This window comes from Zonotrichia leucophrys, chromosome 24 (assembly GCF_028769735.1).
Source record: "Zonotrichia leucophrys gambelii isolate GWCS_2022_RI chromosome 24, RI_Zleu_2.0, whole genome shotgun sequence".
Taxonomy (NCBI): domain Eukaryota; kingdom Metazoa; phylum Chordata; class Aves; order Passeriformes; family Passerellidae; genus Zonotrichia; species Zonotrichia leucophrys.
Genome location: NC_088193.1, coordinates 4486060 through 4507796, shown reverse-complemented (window position 1 = coordinate 4507796; position 21737 = coordinate 4486060). Strand labels below are relative to the sequence as shown.

General features: G+C 46.3%; 2 protein-coding genes across 2 annotated transcripts in view; one reads left to right on the top strand and one right to left on the bottom strand.

Annotated features, from left to right (window-relative positions):
- The window catches only part of JAM3 (junctional adhesion molecule 3), a 35352-nt gene extending 30820 nt beyond the window's left edge, over positions 1 to 4532 (top strand). The window contains exons 7-9 of the mRNA XM_064731927.1: positions 66 to 195; positions 1478 to 1532; positions 2096 to 4532. Coding sequence (XP_064587997.1) covers positions 66 to 195; positions 1478 to 1532; positions 2096 to 2131 — 221 coding nt within the window. The 3' untranslated portion in view covers positions 2132 to 4532. The remainder of the gene's footprint in view (positions 1 to 65; positions 196 to 1477; positions 1533 to 2095) is intronic.
- A 929-nt stretch (positions 4533 to 5461) lies between these two features.
- NCAPD3 (non-SMC condensin II complex subunit D3) overlaps positions 5462 to 21737 on the bottom strand; it is a 41935-nt gene continuing 25659 nt past the window's right edge. The window contains exons 22-36 of the mRNA XM_064731877.1: positions 21044 to 21151; positions 17806 to 18044; positions 16058 to 16137; positions 14668 to 14805; positions 14237 to 14370; positions 13755 to 13954; positions 13203 to 13313; positions 12652 to 12807; positions 11754 to 11923; positions 10498 to 10560; positions 10212 to 10369; positions 9917 to 9994; positions 7171 to 7245; positions 6999 to 7059; positions 5462 to 6295 (exon numbers count right to left, since the gene is read on the bottom strand). Of these exons, the coding sequence (XP_064587947.1) occupies positions 6187 to 6295; positions 6999 to 7059; positions 7171 to 7245; positions 9917 to 9994; positions 10212 to 10369; positions 10498 to 10560; positions 11754 to 11923; positions 12652 to 12807; positions 13203 to 13313; positions 13755 to 13954; positions 14237 to 14370; positions 14668 to 14805; positions 16058 to 16137; positions 17806 to 18044; positions 21044 to 21151 (1880 nt within the window). The 3' untranslated portion in view covers positions 5462 to 6186. The remainder of the gene's footprint in view (positions 6296 to 6998; positions 7060 to 7170; positions 7246 to 9916; positions 9995 to 10211; positions 10370 to 10497; positions 10561 to 11753; positions 11924 to 12651; positions 12808 to 13202; positions 13314 to 13754; positions 13955 to 14236; positions 14371 to 14667; positions 14806 to 16057; positions 16138 to 17805; positions 18045 to 21043; positions 21152 to 21737) is intronic.

Here is a 21737-nt window from a genome sequence, read left to right as displayed (position 1 = left end):
GTGTGTGAAGCTGGAATGTGGCTGCTGCCCTGAAGAAGCACTGAGCTGGTGTCTCTCTTTGGCAGATGACCTCAATATTGGTGGGATAATCGGGGGAGTCCTGGTGGTCCTTGCAGTCCTGGTGCTCATCACTTTTGGCATCTGCTGTGCCTACAGAAGGGGATACTTTGCAAATGGCAAAGAGAGTGGGGAAAGGTAAGCTGGGCTTCTTGGACAACTCCCTGCAGCCTCAGGTAGCATGGAGGAGTCTGAAGGGTGCCAAGAATTAGTGGCTAAAAGGAATTTCAGTGCCTAATTCCCCGCCAAAGTCCTCCAGTCAAGCCAGTGCCTGAGGAACCCAATGCCCAGCTGCAAAACCCTGCAGCATCCAGGTTTATTTCATGGAATTATCACAGAATCCCAGAGTAAAATGGACAGGGACACTTTTCACCAGACCAGGCTGCTCAGAGCTCCATCCAGCCCAGGCTTGGACATTCCCAGGAATGGCTGGCATTTTCCTAAGGGAGAATTGTAGTGTGGACGAGAGCTGTGCTCTGATACCCACCCTCATCCTCTGCATGGAAAAGGGGGCCCAGCACAATTAAATGCCTGCAGGTGTTTGTCCAGCAGCTCCTGTGCTGTTGGAATAACGAGGGCCGTGGTTTAATGATCTCAGCTCGCTGCCTAATTAGTCTGAAGCATCAGGACATGCATAGGGAATGGATGCAGCAGAGCAGGCTCCCCACAGAAAGTCTCACTAGTTGTGAGGACCTAAATTTGGGATGAAAAACAGCCATTCTGGAGCGCAGATGAAAATGTTAAAAACAACAGCATTAGCATCAGAGACAAGCCTCGATGTCCTTACAGAGTCTGGAGAGGAGATAATATATGCAAAGCCAAGATTCTCACCAGATAGATTTGTTCTGTGCTAAATGTTGCTTTTCAGCACAAGTCCTGTCTTGTTTTTCTCATTGGTTTCGTTTGTTTTTCAGAAAAAAGCTCTAAATATGCCATTTAAATGCAGCTGAGGGTTGGCATACACTGGACTTGACAGTCTTGTATAAATCCTGAGTTCCTGTGGGATTGCAAACAAGTGGTGCTTCCTTGTAACTAAGAAAAATGCTGAAGGCTTCTGGCAGTGAAGGATTAAAATGAACTTTATAATTGCCACAGGAAGCAGAGCAGGAGGCACAGAAAGGCAGTGACAGACACCAAAGCAGCAAAGCCCAGGAAAGAATCAGTTTATCTCTTTGCAGAGTTTTAGGGAAACACACAGCAATCTTCTCGCCCTGTGCTGAAGGGGAATTTAGACAAAATCCCAGTCATGGTAAACGATGGAATAAACACAGATATCTCATTTGAAAAACAAACTGGGTTTCTCTCTGCTTGCTTCTCACTCAGCTCCTCCTCCTCATTTCCATCTTCCCCAGCACCTCCCCTCCAAAACCCTGCAGTCTTCCTGTCCCAGAAATGAGATTTTTTTCCCCCTTTCTTTCAGCTACAAGACTCCAGCAAAGCCTGATGGCGTTAACTATATCCGGACAGATGATGAGGTACCAACAAACGCTTTGCATTTCCATCTCTGGCAGCAGAGGAAGAGGGTGGGCAGAGGACGGGGAGCTGGGAGGGCCCACAGGCTTTGTGAGAGTGGGCTCCCCTCCTCAGCAGGGCTGGGGAACAGAGGGAAAGCAGAAGGGTGAGGGCTGAGTCATTTCCTTAGAAATGATGAGGAGTTGAAGCTGCCTGAAGTGACTGATGCCAGGAGCTATCAGAGGCAGCTCTGCTCTGAGTTATCTCGTGGCCTGACCCCCCCTTAGGATGAGTTTCATTGGATTAAGTGGGCAGGACGTGATGCTTTTAGGAGAGAATTTGTATTTTGGGATTTGAGTAGATCACTGAGCTTAAGAGCAGAAAAAGCCTCTCCCATTAGCAGAGATATCAGTGAGGGAATGAGAAAGTCCCTGCCACGCCTTGGTGTGCGAGGGGAACTGGTGCCTCCCTCTCCTTCCCATGGGAAATGGGAGCTGCCTGGGCATGGTTACACAGCTTGGATCCACCTTTTGGGGGCCTGGAAAGCTGCTGGATCCTTCCTACATCCCAAACTGTTTCCTTGCAGGGCGACTTCAGACACAAGTCTTCGTTTGTCATCTAAGACGCCAAAAGGAGATCGCAAACCAGCAAAAGCAAGTGTGAAAATACCTCCTCCAGGAACTCAAAGCAAGAGCAAAAGATGAATTAAGTGCGCTTGGAAGAGTTTGGAACACACAAGAACTCGATAGCTAGCTATCTGTATATCTTTTTTTTCTTTGCCAAAGTTTAAAGTAACTCCTCACTGCCCAACTCGCGTCTCCCCTGCCTCTGGAGATACCAACAGGATCACCCCAACCTGTCCTTGGACTGAGGAAGGCTTTCAGTCCTTCCCAAGAGACTGGGCTGTGTGAAGTTTGTGGAATTGCCTTCTCTTTGTGCTGCAGGGACACGGCCACAGCGTGCAAACCCAGCAGGGGCACAGCATTAGGTAAACCTGTAGTAGACATGAGCAGCAATGTGTTACCAGTAGACAAAAAAAAAAAAGGTGCTGATACAGCAGTAGATGGACTTCAAAGAATGAATTTGGGGGATTTCCTCCCAACAATGCATTGCCCAGGCCTGGCTGGTGACTTTTCCACATCTGTGATTGTCTTGTGCTCAGGTGCCCAGCCACCAGTGACAGTGAAACCACCACTAATGCCCTCAGCCCTGTGTAAATCCCCAAATGCTTTGTTGGACAGGGGCAGGGCAGTGCCTCTGCTCCCTGCACGCAGGTAACCCCTGGCTCTAATCTGCACAAAGCAGGCTTGGCTCCTGCGTCCTTCCGTGGGCAAAGAGGCTTACAGGGGAGGCAGGGAACCACTGCTAAGACATCCCTTTCAGGAAAATTAAAGCCAAATAATTTCCTGGGCTAAGATTGCCATAAAAGGTACTGAGAGATTCCTCCAGCTTTTTTTACCTTCTCCGTTTATTTTGTAAAACCCCCCCAACCTTCTAAATTTTTTGCAAAGATCTATTTTGATTACTTCAGAAAAGGTAACATTTCTATTTAAAAGTGTAAATATGTGATGCCAGCAGCGTTTGAGTAACGGAGCTATTTTTTTACCGTTGAAGCTACAGGAGAGGAGCTCACACATTGCTATAGTGTGGCACTGTCAGAGCATATCAGTATTAGTGCAAAGTGTAACAAAAAGCTGCAGGTGGAACAGCATCTCTTTCCTCTTCAGCCAGCTTCAGCCATTTCCTTGTCACAAGAGGTCTTACCAGACACAGAACAGAGTCACTCAGGGATAGTTTTTGTAAATTTATGGCAGGAGCTATCAACTTTTTTATATGAAAAAAAAAAAAATTTCTTGCCAGTGACCAACTTTGTTTTTGTCGTTGCAAGAAATAGCCAGGATGGCTTTTGGATTCAGTTCCAAAGAGGTGACAGAGTGACTTCAGTGTTTGCTGCCCCTCTGCAAGTTCCCTAAAGCACTAACACAGTGTGACAGCTACAGCAGCTTGGCAGGGTTAAACCACATGGCCAAGGCCACTGTTTCTGGGCTTGGGAAAGCAAAAGCTCAACACAAAAGCACTTTTACAGTGTCAGATGAAATTCTTCTCTAGATGGTAAAGGAAAAAAAAAAAAAAAAAAGAAAAAGCAAAACCAACCAAATTTGGTTCTCTTGGCTTTAGAGAGAATTGATGGGGAATATTTTGTTTCCCAAAATATCCACGTTGATGGTGTTGAAACAGCATTGGGTGAGACCAGGCTGCAAGATGTGGATGCAACACTAGGACTGTGCTGTGGTTTAGGAAGTTTTTTAATGTAGCAGAATTTAGTGTTCTTGTATTTCCAATATGAATTGAGTTGTCTTAACTTTTTCCTGTATACAGTATTTTGGATACTTGACAATTTGGACTGTCAGTGTTATTTTTTCGTGTTCTGCTTTACTCTGCTTTGTCTCCTGGAGCCCTCGCTGGACATGCCATTGCTGCATTTGTTCTGCCCCAACAAAGCATTGCCACCTGTCCCTTTGCCAGGGGAAGCACAGGCAAGGATGGGGCAGCCCCAGCCAGGTGTTCTCTGTGTAACTCACCCATCACCACTATCCTGCAGCTTCTCCCTGGTTGCCTTCTTAATGCCAGCTCTTCATCCAGCCACCCAGTGCTGATTGCTGCCTCTGATTGTTCTGACATTCCTCTGCACCCTCTGGGCATCCACTGCTCCTCTGTGCTGCTTTCAGGGTACCTCAATAAAGGAGAGAGAGGAAAGGGTTGGACCAGGGTAGCTCTGGGAGCACAATCTGCAAACCAGCAGAGCTAGGAATCCAAACTTCATTTTGGTTTTTTTTCCCCAGTTCTAAAATGCACAGTGGCATCTCTAACGAGAGAAAGGGGAGAGGATCCTTCCCCAACCAGCTCATGAGAGCTGATGGATGAATTCATTGTATCATTGTGAATAATATTCAGGTTTGTACTAATGTATTACCTTTTAACTTTGCCAAGAATGTTTTACATAAATACCAGGCTATAAAGCATTCTTGTAGGGGTTTTTGTTTGGGCTTGGTGGTGGTTTTCAAACAGCCAAATTATGGGAAGCTCCTGTTTTCAATTCAGTGAAATGAGGGAAAGTCTCTCCTGTCAGAGCACTCTCAGTGGATGGAGGTGACAAAGTCCAGGGCTGTTTATCAGTTTATTCTTGGACATTTGCTCCTGGTTCTTCTCTAGAGAAGACAGGTTAAAACTCACAGGGCTCATCTCAGATACTGCTCGAGGACAAAACTAAAACCAGGAAATAAACAATCCTAATTTACCCTCCAGAGTGGTTAAATAATAGCTGAAGGCAGGAGAGAAGGGACAGAAATAAATGGTTTGGCCATAGCTTCAGCCAAAGCCATTCCATACATCCTCTGTTCTCTGACTTTGATTTTGTGAATAAAGTTCAACCTCACTTGAAGGGCTCTCTGATCTTCAAAACAGAGTAGGGAAAGTGGAGGCAAATGTTGGGATTCAGTGCAGGAGGAAAATGCCTCTGTTTGCACTCCTGCAGCAAACCCTGCTCCGTGCCTGGGGCTGGTGTCTGACTTACACACACCAGCAGGAATAAAACAGATCCCAGCTCCAGGTTTCAATGAAATCTAGGCCATGAGCTCTGTGATAAAAGCTAAAAACAGGAGAACTTCAGTGAGGTGCACGTGGCCATCAGGGAGACTCAGGAAGGGTCAGATTTACCCAGGATATTTGTGATAAACAAGGCACTTACCCACCTTGTCTGAATCACTCATACCCTGCTTGCAGCCAAGTCAAAGCCTCTATTTAAAACCTGCTGGCCCAACATTAAGTGAGCTGAGGGCCCAAGATACCAATGATGTGGTAGAAGAGACTGAGAAGCTGTAGAAATCTACAGGGGAAAAAAAAAAATCAAATCATTTTTCTGTCAGCTGAAGAAAAGGGGAGACGCCGTGGGTGGAATTAATTCTGCAACCATTTATTTTCATCAAATGCTAATAGTTGGAAATAACACAGTTCAAGAATGGAAATATTCCATATAAAAAGAACATTAAGGCTGTTCATACACACAGGAGTTTGCACAACAAATAAGAGGTGATGTAGCGTGCAATTACCAGATTTAGGGGTGTGGCAGTGACAAGCTGTTTCACCTTTTTTCAAATTAAAGCAACTCTGTTATAAAACCAAGAGGGACAATGAGGCATTGGGTGAGCAAACCCAGCCACTCACTGCCCTGCAAGCTGTGATAAATGAATTTATTGCCAAGCTCGTGGTGACATTATGCCCTTACTTTTCCAAATGGACAAATTACACATCCAGAGAGTGAAAAGCCACCCTCTCCTGTCACCCTGCAGCGTGAAGAGCAGCACTTAGAACCCATCCCTGTGCTCTGCAGGCTTTGCCCATCTCCAGGGCAGCTCTGGAGAGCAGACAGGGCAGGATGAGCATCCACAGCTCAGGGGCAGTTCAGGAGCCTTGGTAGGTGTGTGCAGCTCTGGGGGCCGCTCTCAGGTGTCTGCCCTCGGTGGGGCCGTGCAGGGGCAGTTCAGGAGCCTGGTGGCTGTGGGCAGCTCTGGGGAGAGCCAGCTCAGAGCAGACAGGGCAGGATGAGCATCCACAGCCGTTTCCAATGCCAGGGGCAGTTCAGGAGCCTGGTGGCTGTGGCAGCTCAGTGTGCCGCTCTCAGGTGTCTGCCCTCCGGGGGTTTCTGCGCTGGGAGCGCCGCAGGGGCCCCGCCGGGCCGCTCCTCTGGGCTGGGGACTCCACCTTCCACTCCCTGGGCCGGCAGGGGCTGCGGGAAGGAAGGAGAACAGCCCTGCATGTCCAAACCCTCGGCCAGCCCTTCTGCAGCGCCTGCTCCAGCCCCTCTCTGGCTCCCAGCAGTGCCTGCTCCAACCTCTGCCTGCAATGGATCTTCCAGCCTGTCCCTGCCTGCAGTGGCTGCTCCAGCCCTCTCTCTGCCTGTTCCATTCTCCTTCTGCCTGCTAGAGCCCCTCTCTCTTCCTGCTCCAACCTCTCTCTCCCTGCACTGGTTGCTCCAGCTCCTCTTTCTGCCTCAGTGAGTGTACCAGCCCCTCTTTCTGCCTGCAGTGCCTGCTCTGGCTTCTCCCTCTGCCTGCAGTGGCTGTTTCAGCCCCTCTTTGCCAGCAGTGCCTGCTCCAGCCCCTCTCTTTCTCTACAGTGGCTGCTCCAGTGTTTCTTTCTGCCTGCAGTGCCTGTTCCAGCTTCTCTCTCTCTGCCTGTTCCAGTCCCTCTCTCTCTCCTAGCACTGGATGTTCCAGCCTCTCCCTGCCTGTTCCATCCTCTCTTTCTGCCTGCTCCAGCTTCTCTTTCTCCCTGCAGTGCCTGCTCCAGCCCCTCTCTCTCTGCCTGCAGTGGATGTTCCAGCCTTCCTTCATTCCTGCAGTGGCTGCTCCAGCCCCTCTCTCTCCCTGCCTGTTCCAGCCCCTCTGTTTCTCCCAGCACTGCCAGCCCCAGCCCCGTGCTGCACTCACGGTTTCTCCGGCGATGTCAAACAGATGATATCCCTTGGCCCATCCTCAGCCTCTTTCTTCACTGCAAACAATACAGATGTTTTCGTATTTTACAAAATGCCACAGAGTTTGGTCATTTGGGGTTGGTTTCATTTCCCCCTCCCCTCAAATAAGAATGCCAGAGGTGACTTGCCTGGAGCTGAATGGGGTGTGTGCATCAGGCTGATGTAGCTGACCCCAGCACCAAAAGTCAACTCATTCATGGTGTCTGGAAATAAAATAAAATAAAAAAAATCACATATTAGCAGCCTGTGACACAGCCAGAGGGCAAGGCAGGCTGCTGTGCCACACTCAAGTGTCACAGAGTAAGTAAATCCAGTTAATTGCAAACACACATATCCATCTCTTCCTCACAGACCTCAGGGTCTCCCATCTACCCTCAAACCCCTGTGCTGTGATGGGCACATCACCCCCAAATCCAGCCCCAAACCCCTGTGCTGTGATGGGCACATCACCCCAAATCCAGCCCCAAACCCCTGTGCTGTGATGGGCACATCACCCCCAAATGCCAGCCTCAGACCCCTGTGCTGTGATGGGCACATCACCCCAAATCCCAGCCCCAAACCCCTGTGCTGTGATGGGCACATCACCCCCAAACCCCAGCCTCAGACCCCTGTGCTGTGATGGGCACATCACCCCCAAACCCCAGCCCCAAACCCCTGTGCTGTGATGGGCACATCACCCCCAAACCCCTGTGCTGTGATGGGCACATCACCCCCAAATCCCAGCCTCAGACCCCTGTGCTGTGATGGGCACATCACCCCAAATCCCAGCCCCAAACCCCTGTGCTGTGATGGGCACATCACCCCCAAATCCCACCCTCACAGCCTCCCTGGCTGGGGCAATCAGGGTGGCACCTTGGTGCTGTGCCCCCTGCCCTGCAGGCACTGAAGCTCTGCCATCCCTCCCAGAGCAGCTGCTCCTCTTCCTCAAGGCAGAATCTGAAAACTGCCAAAGGCCCTCAAGAGCCACTCAGTGAGGAGCAGCCAGACAAGAGGAATCACTTGACAGGGGAGCTAGGTAGAATTTAGCTTGCCTGAATAGGCCCTGGTTGTCAGCTGTCTCTTTCCTGTCATTTATCTCATGGAGAGATGTCACAATATTCAGATTTTACTTAACTCAACGCTCTGTTTTATGCTCGTGTTTCCCAGAACCTTTCACAAGGAATTAAGGTAGGAAGTGCTTTATAGGGCAGGAGTTGGAAACTTCACAGCTGAGCTGGGTTTGCTCTGTAACTCCTGCCCTGTCCTGGAAGGGAATCACTGAAGCTTAGAGCAGAAATCGAACTTGATCCATCTGCCTTAACTCTGCCCTGAATCTCCCAGGACTGTGCCAGTGACTCTGTGCAGTGTGGGCCTGAAAAAGTTACCTTGGTAAAGTGATGGGCAAGGAAGGGAAAAAAAGGGGAAAGAAATGGTAAAGATTAAGTAGAAAAGAAGTGGGGAAAAAATGGAGAAAAAATGGGGAAAAAAAGGGGGGAAAAAGGGGGGAAAAAAAGGGGGGGAAAAAAGGAGGAGAAAAAAAGGGGAAGTAGGGCTTCCTTGCAGTGTGGTTATCTCCACAATAATGTACAATTTATGTACAATTCCCCTCACCAGCTCACTGAAGCTGTTCCCAAAGCACCAAGCAGGAGCTGAGGAGCCCCAAAGCCAGAAGGGAAGGGAGAGAACACAGCCAGAACAGCTGAAGGAGGCAGCAAGAGGGGACAGCTGCTCCCAACTTCTCAAGTACAAACCTGTTTACAAAGAACTGCGTCTCCAGCAGTCTCAGAATGATACAGCAGAGGAATAAAATGTTTTATTCTGGTTGTCTGTCAGCCTGTGCTGCCATACAGATGGCTCAACACACGCTGACTGAAGTGATGCTCCTGCTCTGTACAGTTTGTCTCCCTGCTGAAGGACACATGCTGCCTCCAAGCAAAGCAGGAATTCAGCTCCAGCACCACTGCAGATTAACATTTTCCCTCCTTTTTCACCATATGGTGCTTTAAGAGCAACAGCCGTGCAAGCTTCCAGGAGACCACAGCACTCAAAGAATCCTGCTCTCTAAAAACACTTCTTGCACTAAACCCCACTTTTATTTCTTTTTGCTAATTGCTCAGGCAAAGAGAGACATTGAGGCAACAAGTGCAGCCCAGCACACAGGGAAGGAAGGACAGGATCAGATTTTCCAGTGGCTGCTCAGGGCTGGCAGGGGTTTGCAGTGTGTGAGGGGCACTGCCACACCTCTGGGCTGAGGAAGCACAACCACCTTCCTCTTCAGCACCCCAGAGACAAGGAGGGAACAAGGGGCACTGTTAACTCAGCATCCCTAAATAAATTCCCTCCTGTGCTGACCCTGTAAGATGCACATGGAGACACCGCACCGTGCTTTCCCATGCACAGTTTCAGTTTTCTCATCCCTTGGTTTCAGGAGGGCTCTTCTTTCCTACAAGCCCTTAGATAAATAAATAATCCACAGCCATTGTTGGGGAAGATGAAACAGGAGAGCCTTATAAATATGATTGCCTGGCAAAAGATTTTGAGAATATGGAAACTATAAGCGAGATTGAAATGAAAGCAAGCTTTGAGATCCCTCAGTTACTGAACAACTGGAAAACAATGGTGTGGCTGCTGAAGGTGATCCCCTTTTGATGGAACAACACCCTCTGCTTGCAGACAGGCCCGAGGGTCAGAGCAGACCCTACAGCTTGGCAGAAGGGGCCCAAAGAGGAGATTTTAGGGTTTAAAATGTAACAAAGTGTGGTAATGTAATGATTCTTATAGGCTGTATGTAAATGCTGTAGGATTTGTATCTTGTACTAGACTGGTTAGTGAGAATCAGAATATTCAACACAGAAGATTTACTGTATTGTAATGGGAACACCAGTTCCTACTCACCCTCTGGGGTGCTGATTGCTCTCCCCACCCCAGCCATGGTTCCTCCACTGGACTGTTGGTTCAGGCTTTGGAAGGAGACTGGGAACAAGAAGGGAGTGAGTGAGATTTGGAATTCACTGCAGCTCTGCCTGGGGCCGTGCAGAGCAGAACCAGGGCAGCTCCCACCTTGCTGTGCCAGCTGTGCCCACGTAAAGCAGGGCCAGGACAGTTCTCACTCTGCTGGTGCCAGCTGTGCCCCTGCAGGGCAGTTCTCACTCTGCTGGTGCCAGCTGTGCCCCTGCAGGGCAGTTCTCACCTTGGTGGCTGCCAGCTGTGCCCGCTGCAGGGCAGTTCTCACCTTGGTGGCTGCCAGCTGTGCCTCTGTTAGGAGGGCTGACAGTCTCACCTCCCGCTGGCTGCGCGTGCCCTGCAGAGCGTTCCTGCCGAGGTAGGATGGCCAGGGTGCCCTGCTGTCTAGGGACGAAGACACAGGCACGTGGCCAGTGCTAGGGATGCTGCCTAGGCCGGCACAGTGAGACTGGCCCGAGCTCAGTTCCATGGCACAAGAAGGTGAGGATGGCCAGGGTGCTCAGGGATGCTGCCCTAGGGCACAAAGGGACAAAGGGACACAGGTGAGGATGGCCAGGGTGCTCAGGGACGCTGCCCTAGGGCACAAAGGGACACAGGTGAGGATGGCCAGAGCTCAGGGACGCTGCCCTAGGGCACAAAGGGACACAGGTGAGGATGGCCAGAGCTCAGGGATGTGCCAAAGGACAAAGGGACACAGGTGAGGATGGCCAGAGCTCAGGGACGCTGCCCTAGGGCACAAAGGGACACAGGTGAGGATGGCCAGAGCTCAGGGACACTGCCCTAGGGCACAAAGGGACACAGGGACACAGGTGAGGATGGCCAGAGCTCAGGGACGCTGCCCTAGGGCACAAAGGGACACAGGGACACAGGTGAGGATGGCCAGGGTGCTCAGGGATGCTGCCCTAGGGCACAAAGGGACAGCAGCTGGCATCTCCCTCTGAAAGCCCCAATGAGAGCCCTGAGGGAAAATCTGTCCCCTCCCTCAACATCTAATAATGAGATTATGCTGCAACACCCATGAGTTTCAGACCACTCTCAAAGAAAGATCAGCAAAGCAACATAAATAAATATAAATATATAAATAAAAATAATATAAATAAATTAAAATATAAAAACAATAAATATATAAACTCTAATATGAAGTAATAGAAAAATATAAATAATAAAAATAAAATAAACAATATAAATAAATTAAAAATATAAAATAGAAAATATAAACCCTAATATAAAAATCATATAAAATTATAATATAATAAATATACAATATAATAAATATATATGATATAAATAAATATAAAAATATAAAATAATAATATATAAACTTTAATGTAAAAATCACGTAAAATTCTAACATAAATAAAAATTAAAATAAATAATATCAATAATATAAATAAATTAAAAATATAGAATATATAAAATATATAAGAATATATAAACTATTGTAAAACTAATATAAAAATATAAATACATAACAAAATAAAATAAAATAAATAAAGTAGAAATATATAAACACAAATATAAAAATAACAAATATAAATACTTAATAAAACTAATAAAAATTACAAATAAAATACAAAATATATGAACTCTAATATAAAAATAACCAATATATATGATATAGATACATAATAAAATAATAAAAATAATATAAGTACATATAGAACATAAAATAAGATATAATATTAAAATAATACAAATATAAATAAATAAAAATAAATAGAAATATGTAATAAATGTAAAATACCAGGTAACAAAGAGGAGCCCATACCTGCGACCCACCAGCGGCTGTTTCAGAGCCTCAGCACGAGGGGTGGCAAACTCAGAGGGGCCAGGGGGAGGGATGGGGCCAGGTGTGGATGGCATCACACCCCCTGAGGGCTGAGCACTGGAATCATTCTGGCCACCAGGAGCTGCAGCTCTCTCCAGAGATGGAGTCTGCTGTGGAAAACAGGAGAACAGGTCATGTCTGACAGGGGAGACAAGAGCAGAAAACCCTGCAAGGTGCTTGGGCCTGAGTGTTTCAGAACTGCCCCTTGTGGGATGGATGCAAAGGGTGCTGGGGAGGAACAATTTATTGGGCAAAATTTTACCAAGAAGTGAGCAGGGACACACATGCCCCAGTTTAGAGGTCTATATATATATAAAGTGCTCTTCTAAGGTCTGCAGAGAAATGAACTTCCAGGCAAGAAATCACCTCATCTTAAGGTAGGGATCTAAAATAGCTCAGGACAACTGACTCAGGCACATATTTATTTCTTTACACTGAATTTAAAAGAGTATCTCATGACTGGGACAGGTTTGAACTTTCACTTTGTAGACACCTAAAGTCAGTCAAAGCAAACTCTTTTCTTTACCAGTTTATCATTCTGGGTGCAGAGAGAATATAACATTTAAGCCCAGCCAGTGCCAAATTAGACTTGCTTTTTCCTTTAAATTGAATTCTCTCTGCATTAATCATTTGCTGCTCCTCTTGGCTCTGTTTGCTGAGGTTCTAATGCTATTCAATGACTCTGAAACCAAAACTTCTGTCAGAGGGAGGAAAAGAGAGAGGAAAACCCCTGATAACCATCCTGCTCCATGGACAGGGTCCCCAGGTAGGGCATGGACATTGGGAGCACAGGAATTTGAGCAGAGGAGACATGGAGAGAGTTAATGGCAATAACCACCTCCCTGTGGGCTGCTGGGAGCTGCTCCTGCTCTGACTCCTTCTCCCTGGCCAGCTGCTCTTCATATTTCTTCATGTCATACTCCAGCTCGGCTGCCAGCTGCTTGTCCACAGCAAAGAAGTCTTTGATTTCGTTTCGGTAATCTTGCATCATTTCCTGCAGCAACAAGGAATGTTTGGAGCCCTTCAGAAATCTCCCCCAGCTACTGATTCACATCCCCATTCAGATCACAGCTGCTCGGGAGCAAAAGGAAACACCAGTTGGTAGAGCAGAGGTGTTTTTAACAGACTGAAGAGTTTTATCTCCAATTTGTTCCTCGGAACATGGAAAAGCTTCGCAGCGTTTGAGCTCTCCTCCTGCCCACGTTCCACACTGAGAGCCTCATCTCCAATCCCTCCACCTCCCACGTTATTTAACGCAGTGGCAGTGTCACAACATCCTATCTTCTGAATCCCTCCCTCCTCACAAGGCTCTGGGTTGTGGCAGTGGTTGCACATTAACTCCAGGGAGGATCAAAACATCACGACCAGCAGGAAAACGCTTCCCCTTACCCTCAGGCAGTTCATCAGGTCCTTGAGAGCTGGGATCCTCTTCTGCTCCATCAAGGACTTGAGTGATGTGATTATTGGGATGATGTTTTCGATGAAATTCTTCTTTTGAACCTTTTTGTGAACGAGGCATGAACGGTTATGCGAGGCAGTGAAGGAGAAGCCACTCTGCGGCTCCACAGAGGAGCTCTCCCTCCACAGCCAGGGAATCACTGTAATTAAGGCTGCTCTTACACCACACACATGCACAGAGGCTTTTAACCTAAGTGGAGCCTTTTCAGATGCATCACTAAGTCACTCAGATCTCACAGTGAAGGCAAATTGCCCAGAGGTGCAGGAAAATCATTGTTCCGCTCAGATGCCTCGCCAAGGAGAGGGGTGGGGAACAAATCCAGCTCAGCACAGCTCCCCTGGCTCCTGGGAAATGCACTTCTGCTCCCTCCACCCCCACAACGAGCATCCCTCACCAATTCTGCCTTCATATTGTGCTTTTACAACACACAGAGCTACCCAGCCCTTTCCCCAGAGCACAGCAGGTACTGTGTGTAATTTCACCTGTGAAATGAGCTTTTTCTGGGCCACCTGCATGACAGCATTGGCCATGGCCATCTCATCTTCATCAGCCTGGATGTCCTCGTCAGGTTTGGACCTCATACTTGAGAGCTTGATTTCTTTGCAGCTGAGCACTGCAAATGTATCTGAGAGCAGCTCACTGCCTTCTGGGTCCAAAGGAAGGATCTCATCCACAAAGCAAGCTGGAATACACAGGCAAGAAATAATTTGTTTTTCCAGAAGCAGCAGTGATGGGCAAGCCAGGATAAAACACCTGGATCATGAGATTGTATACATCTGGATCGTGAGATTTTATACACCTGGATCGTGAGATTTTATACACCTGGATCATGAGATTTTATACACCTGGATCGTGAGATTTTATACACCTGGATCATGAGATTTTATACACCTGGATCGTGAGATTTTACAAAGACAGCAGGTTTTTGTTTGCCAGACTTTTAAGGGAATTTTTAAACCCTTACCTAGGATGCTGTGGCTGATCTTGGTGGTGATGCTGAACCTCTGCTCATCCGTGAAATGGTCCAGCAGGAAGGTGTAGATCCTCATCCTCTTCTCCTTGTTCTCCTTCCCCTTCAGAGAGAAGAGCTGCTTCGCCCTGTGGCAGAGCACAACATTTTACAGAGGCCCAAATCACTTCATGCCAGCTCCCAGGAATAATGAGACCTTAAATCAGCCAGGGATATTTGCATGCCACTTTTAAGAGCCATAAACCTGCTAGGACAGCACACAGTCCTACAAATTACACACAGCAGTGTCACGGGGAAGGCAGGACACAACTCAGCACTTGCATGGATAATTACCAAGTGCCACAAATGCTGTGCTGTCACTGAGAGCTGCATGGCCAGACAGCCCATAATTTAGCAAAAATTAGCCAGGAATGTGCTCAACTGACCTCTGGCTCTGGGGGAACCTGTTGTACTTCTGGTGTTTCTCGTAGCTGTTGAAGTGGAAGATGCACTCGATGAAGTGCTGGGAGAACATCACGGGGTTCCTCTTCAGCAAGAGATGCACCAGGCAGAACTCTGCAAACCTGCACAGGGGGAGAAGGAAGAAATTATCACTGGATAGATTCCAAAAGCCACCCCTGAAGCTGTGCAGGGCTCTCAAGGCAGGAGGATGGTTTTCCTCTGCCACATCTCCCTCAATACATTTAATTCTTGCCCAGCTCACTGACTTCCATGCTTTTCTCAGAGGGACAGACATTTCCAGAGGGACAGACACCTCCAGAATCCACAGCACTACTCATGTTTATGGCCATTAAAACAAACTGAGTTTATTATTATTCAGAAATAAATCTGAACTTGAATCCAGGCACAGCATTTTAATTATTTAAATAACCTGAGCTCCACCATGGCTGAGACACAGCACTCAGCAAGCAACAAGTTAATCACCAAAGGCCCTGCAAGAGCTGCAAGGCAACCCCAGGCTTGGAGAAAGTGGTTTTGTCTGGATGCTGTCTCCAAATGCAGATGCAAAGGAAAAGGCTCCCAAAGAAATGGGAGGAACACGATGCTGCAATGCCACCATCTACTGGAAAGACATTTTTAGATATAAAAGACACTGAAGAGAAAAGGAAATGTGAATGGTAATTGATAAAAGGTTGATGGTTCTGGAAATATCCATCTCAGATTGACTGTTCCAGGCAGAAATGAGCAGCAAGGTGTCCAGTCCTCCTCTGTAACCCTAATTTCTACATGAGCTCCCCACCTGAGAGAAACCTGCCCCATTCATTTCTCACATAACAGAGCAGCTGGAAACCCTGAAACCTCTAAAAACTTCATAAACATGCACTCAAAATCAGAGTGCATAATTCCTCTGACACATCATTTGACAGGTCATTCCTCTGACAATTACAAGATGTGGCAGAAGGCTGAAAAGGAAAGGCATGCAATATAAGAAAAAGGAAACTGCAGCAAAATATTTAATCCTAGTTCTTAAACACATCCAGCACCTGAGAGCTGTCTGAAAACCACAAGGAAGATTTCACAAGGGTCTGTCTCAAAAATTCCTTTTTTTCTGGATGACTGAGTCCTGAATAGAGCAGAGCTGAACATTTTGAGGACAGCCAAGGACACTTTGGGACTTTTAAATGTCCTTGGGAGAGGCTCATCACCCCTGTGCCACCACTGCAGACCCTAAAGGAAGTACAGAGGTTAGAGGGATAATCTACTTTATCAATGGCATTTCTCTTCACAGTGTGAAGGTGCCAAGGCTGAGACAGGTTTTGAGACATCTCTGCCCTTCATTTCACTCCTCCATCATTTCACAGCTGAGATTTTTACCTGGCAATATCTGGGTTTGGATCCACCAGGACACTGACAAACCGAAAGAAGAGGCAATCCTTCCATTTCACAAACTCCTCCTGTGGAAATCAGCAGAAATCAACAACATGAACCAGGAAAACTTCATGTGAACCTCCAAATCGTAGTCAGGTAAACGAACAAGCTGTAAAACCTCAGCCAGGGGCACATAAAATAAACCCCAAAACAACCCCAAGTATTTTGGAGGATGCTTTAAGCAGCATAAATGCCACAGCAGCACATTGAGGTTTACCCCAGGTATGAAGAATAAATAGAAAAATGAAAAATCTGCTCTCCCACCCCATGGCAGGTGTGCTCTTCAATACTGTTTTTACACTGCACTCCTTTGCAAGCTACAGACTTAATTCAAAAAACGTACATTTCACTTTAAATGGATTTCTATCCAGAAAATTTCCATTTTGTCTCACCTGCAGGAGGCTGGTGAGCAGGATGAGGGTGCCTCCAAAAGTTTGAGGGGTGTTGCAGATGTGTTTACAAGCTACAGACTTAATTCAAAAATGTACATTTCAACTAAACCAGGAGGTTGGTGAGCAGGAAAAGGGTGTCCCCTTCATTAGCCTGTAGTTTGAGGGGTGTTGCAGATGTGTTTGCAAGCCACAGACTTAATTCAAAGATGCACATTTCACCTAAACCAAAATGGATTTCTACTCAGGAAAACTTCCACATAATCTCACCTGCATAAGGTTGGTGAGCAGGATAAGGCTCTCTCCTTCATTAGCCAATAGTTTGAGAGGTGCTGCAGCTGTGTTTGCAAGCTACAGACTTAATTCAAAAATTTACATTTCACCTAAACGAGGAGGTTGGTGAGCAGGATAAGGGTGTCTCCTTGATTAGCCAATAGTTTGAGGGTTGCTACAGCTATGTTTGCAAGCTACAGACTTAAATTAAAAATGTACATTTCACCTAAATCAAAATGGATTTCTACTCTGGAAAATTTCTACTTTGTCTCACCTGCAGAAGCTTGGTGAGCAGGATGAGGGTGTCTCCAAAAGTTTGAGGGATGTTGCACCTGTGCTTGCAAGCTACAGATTTAGTTCAAGGATGCACATTTCACTTAAATCAAAATGGATTTCTACTCAGGAAAACTTCCACATAATCTCACCTGCAGAAGGCTGGTGAGCAGGATGAGGCTGTCTCCTTCATTAGCCAATAGTTTGAGGGGTGTTGCAGATGTGTTTGCAAGCTACAGATTTAGTTCAAAGACGAAAATTTCACTTAAAACGGATTTCTATCCAGAAAATTTCCACTGTGTCTCACCTGCAGGAGGCTGGTGAGCAGGATGAGGGTGTCTCCAATAATTTGAGGGGTGCTGCAGCTGTGCTTGCAAGCTACAGATTTAATTCAAAAATGCACATTTCACTTAAAATGGATTTCTACTCTGGAAAATTTCCAGTGTGTCTCACCTGCAGAAGGCTGGTGAGCAGGATAAGACTCTCTCCTTCAGTAGCCAATAGTTTGAGGGGTGTTACAGCTATGTTTGCAAGCTACAGACTTAAATTAAAAATGTACATTTCACCTAAATCAAAATGGATTTCTACTCTGGAAAATTTCTACTTTGTCTCACCTGCAGAAGCTTGGTGAGCAGGATGAGGGTGTCTCCAATAGTTTGAGGGGTGTTGCAGCTGTGTTTGCAAGCTACAGACTTAATTCAAAAACGCACATTTCACTTAAAACGGATTTCTATCCAAAAAACTTCTGCATGATCTCACCTGCAGGAGGTTGGTGAGGAGGATGAGGGTCTGCTTGCGGACGAAGGGGTGCGGGTCGCGCAGGCACAGCGAGATGTTGGGGATGTACCTGTCCCCCAGCGAGGTGTAGCGCACGCACAGGTCGCACAGCACCAGCGCCGCGTTGCTGCGCACGGCCACGTCCGGCGACACCTCCAGCTCCCGCGCCAGCGCCGCGATGCACTTCTTGGCCAGCTCCTCGTGCTGCAGGCACAGCTTCCCTGCAAAATAACGCCGCTGGTGACACCTGGAGTTTCAAGTTTTTGTGGTTTTCAGAGCCTGTGCTAACTCCCGTTTAAGGCTTTGAAGGTTTAGGTAATCCTGAGTTTCTTAGATAATGGTAAGGATAATATGGGAGATAGGAAGGAGGATGATGGACATGGTGGCTAATTGGCTTGCTAGTGCATCATTAGGGTGCATGTCCCAGATTGCAAGGCAAGATGGATTCTGTTTGCCATCTGTATAGTTGTCTTCTGTTTAGTGGGCAGTTTTCCTTATCCTTATTCTTGATGATAGTTTTTCTGTGAGTGTGTGGGTTAACAGGTAGAGGACTAGGCTGCAGATTGCTAGTGCAACCATTAGGGTGTCGCAGACATTGCTTATGGAAAATCCTTTCCTTAGGATTTTTCCTCCTGAGAAGCTGAAAGGCCTCAGGAACAAAATGTAAACAACGGTTATCTGCTGCTGTGGAATGCAACAGGTGCATCTGGGATTGGTCTCATGTGATTGTTTCTAATTAATGGCCAATCACAGTCAGCTGGCTCGGACAGAGAGCAGAGCCACAAACCTTGGTTATCATTCTTTGCTATTCTATTCTTAGCCAGCCTTCTGATGAAACCTTTTCTTCTATTCTTTTAGTATAGTTTTAATGTAATATATATCATAAAATAATAAATCAAGCCTTCTGAACCATGGAGTCAGATCCTCATCTCTTCCCTCATCCAAGAACCCCTGTGAACACCCTCAGATTAGGGCATGGTCATGGAATCCTATCGGCTCTTCTATGATAGGTGAGGAAGCGTCTTGGAAGTTAAGTTGTGAGTGGTTGGCCATATTTAGGTAGAGATGTGCTGGGTTTTCACCTGCAATTTAGTCTTGACAAGGCTATGGAATTGTTTTACTAACATCTCTTTATGAGAAAGAAGCATCAGTGGTCTATGCAGTTGGCTTGAAACCAACACATGGGGGTTTGACTCCTTCCTTTCTTGGACTTGGATGAAAGCAGGTTCTTTCCTTATCTCTTCCACAACCACTTGTTGTAACAGGCTCCAGGCCTGCTAGGGCTGCGTGGAGGGAAGAGGCTTCAAGAAACTATGAATGACTTCATTAGCTGAAGCTGTAATTGGAGGATTAACCTCTGATATGTGAATAGACCAAACTTAAATCTGTCTGAAAACCTCATTGTGGCAGTTATATTTTCTGGAAAAATCCCTTTGCCCAGGTTTCTTCTCCTGGGAAGCTGAGAAGCCTCAGAGAAAAAGGAAAACAATAATTATCTCATTTGCTTCTCCTGTGTTTTGCCCCTTTGGAATGTGGTTGGAGATTGTTTCATTGGTTTCATGTGAATTGTTTTGACTCAATGGCCAAACGGGGCCAAGCTGTGTCAGGACTCTGAAAAGAGTCATGAGTTTTCATTATTATCTTTTTAGCTTTCTGTAAGTATCCTTTCTCTATTCTTTATTATAGTTTAGTATAGTATTCTTTAATACAATATAGTATTATAAAATAATAAATTAGGCTTCTAAGAACATGGAGTCATATTCATCATTCCTTCCTCCATCTGGGAACCCCACAAATACAAGACCTCATGACCATTGTCCATTTTGGGTGTAGCCTCTGTAACCCTGCCCAAGGTGCATCTATTAAAGGCCTTTAATAAATTCTCACTTTATTCCCTTAACTCTGTCTATCCTCTGCTCTAGGCAGCCACTCCAAGGCATCAGCAGTGCAGCAGAGCTGGGATAAATTCTCCTTCCCAGCCAGCCCAGCTCGCTGCCTCCAAAACGAGCCAGGGAAGGAATCAGGAAGTAAACAAGGGAATAAACAAGAAACTCATGCTGGAACTTGATGAGCAATCTGCACGATCTCTCAGGGAGATGGTACTTCAAGTTCTTCCAAACTCCCCTTAGACCTATAGAGTGGGTCTCTATGCCAAATTCCCTCCTTCACAGCAAACTATTTCTGTGTACAGGGTATTATTCAAAGCAGCTAAAAAGAACAGCCCCAGCTGTCATAGGCATAGCAGGGAGACACCCACCTCTGAGAGCATCACTGAACCAACCTAAAATAAAATAGCCTGCAATAGTTCTAACATCACTTCTCCCCGCTCCCAAGCTCTGCACAAAAGTATTAAACTTTCCAAAGCAATTAAGGGAAGAATAATGCTGCCTATCTGCAAAAGAAACTTGTTCCTAACCAAGGAAGTATTAAACCCAGAACTTGCACTTGGTATTCCTCAGAATGCTGGGAATGCAGCTGGCCAGGCTCCTCTGAAAGCAGCATTTCCCTCACGTTGAGGAGAACAAGAATTTGAGTGCAGTCATCCTGCTCTAAGCTACATCAACAGCACCAAGTTTTTTTCACCCTCTCTAGAATATCTTACTGAAAGTGAGATGATCCTTCAGCACCCAGCTCTGAGTACAAGGACAGCACAGCTCTGGGGGACAGTGCTGATTATTGGTCACTATTAATGCATTAACCACCTGGAGGAGCAGAGCTGGCAGAGTTCTGATGGTTTGCCCAACTTGTTTCCATGGATATTTGCATTGCTGAAAGCTCTGAGCTGGGCTAATGCCCACAGAGCACTGGGGCTGTCACAACTGCCACAGCTTTACATGGAATTATTTAGGTTGGAGAAGACCTCTGGGATCATTGAGTCCAACCTGTGACTGATCCCAGAGCTCTGAGTACCACATCCAGGCCTTCCTTGGACACCTCCAGGGATGGGGACTCCAAACCTCCCTGAGCAGCCCATTCCAATGTTTAACCACCCTTTCCATGGACAAATTCTTCCTCATGTCCAGCCTGCCCTCCCCTGGCACAGCTGGAGAACAATTCCTCCTGTCCTGTCCCTGTTCTCTGGTTCCTCCCTCCTGCCAGGGAGCTGCAGAGTGACAAAGTCCCCCCTGAGCCTCCTTTTCTGCAGGATTTTGGGCAGAACTTCACCAGAAAGGCTGAGATGCACCAAGGGCCATTTTGAGGGCAGGATGATGGCACTTACCCAAAGTGATGAGAGCGTGAGCCCTGACCACGGGAGGCATGGCTGAGCCCCTGAACTGGGACAGTGGCTGGGAGCTGGGCATCTCCTCACTGTCTGTGCAAGCAGACACTGGAAAAGAGCAGGGCAGGGATGCAAACAGGGCCTGGCACACAGGGGTGACTGCAAATTCAAAGCTAAATGTCACAGACACACTTTATGAAAAATCCTTTTGTTAGGATTTTTTCTCCTTAGAAGCTAACAGGCCTCAGGAACAAAATGGAAACAATGGTTATCTGCTGCTGTGGAATGCAACAGGTGCATCTGTGATTGGTCTCATGTGGTTGTTTCTAATTAATGGCCAATCACAGCCCAGCTGGCTCGGACTCTCTGGTCAGTCACAAGATTTTACTATCATTCTTTCCTTTCAAGCCTTCTGATGAAATCCTTTCTTCTATTCTTCTAGTATATATAATATAAAACTATATGTATAGTTTAAAAATATAAAACTATACTAAACCTATATTCTATTTAATATATTTAATATATTAAATATAATATAGGTTTAGTATAGTTTTAATATTATATATATTATACCATATATACATCATTAAATATATATCATATAATATACCATAATATATATAAAAATAATATATATAATAAAATAATAAATAAAATAATAAATATATATAATAAAATAATAAATCAGCCTTCT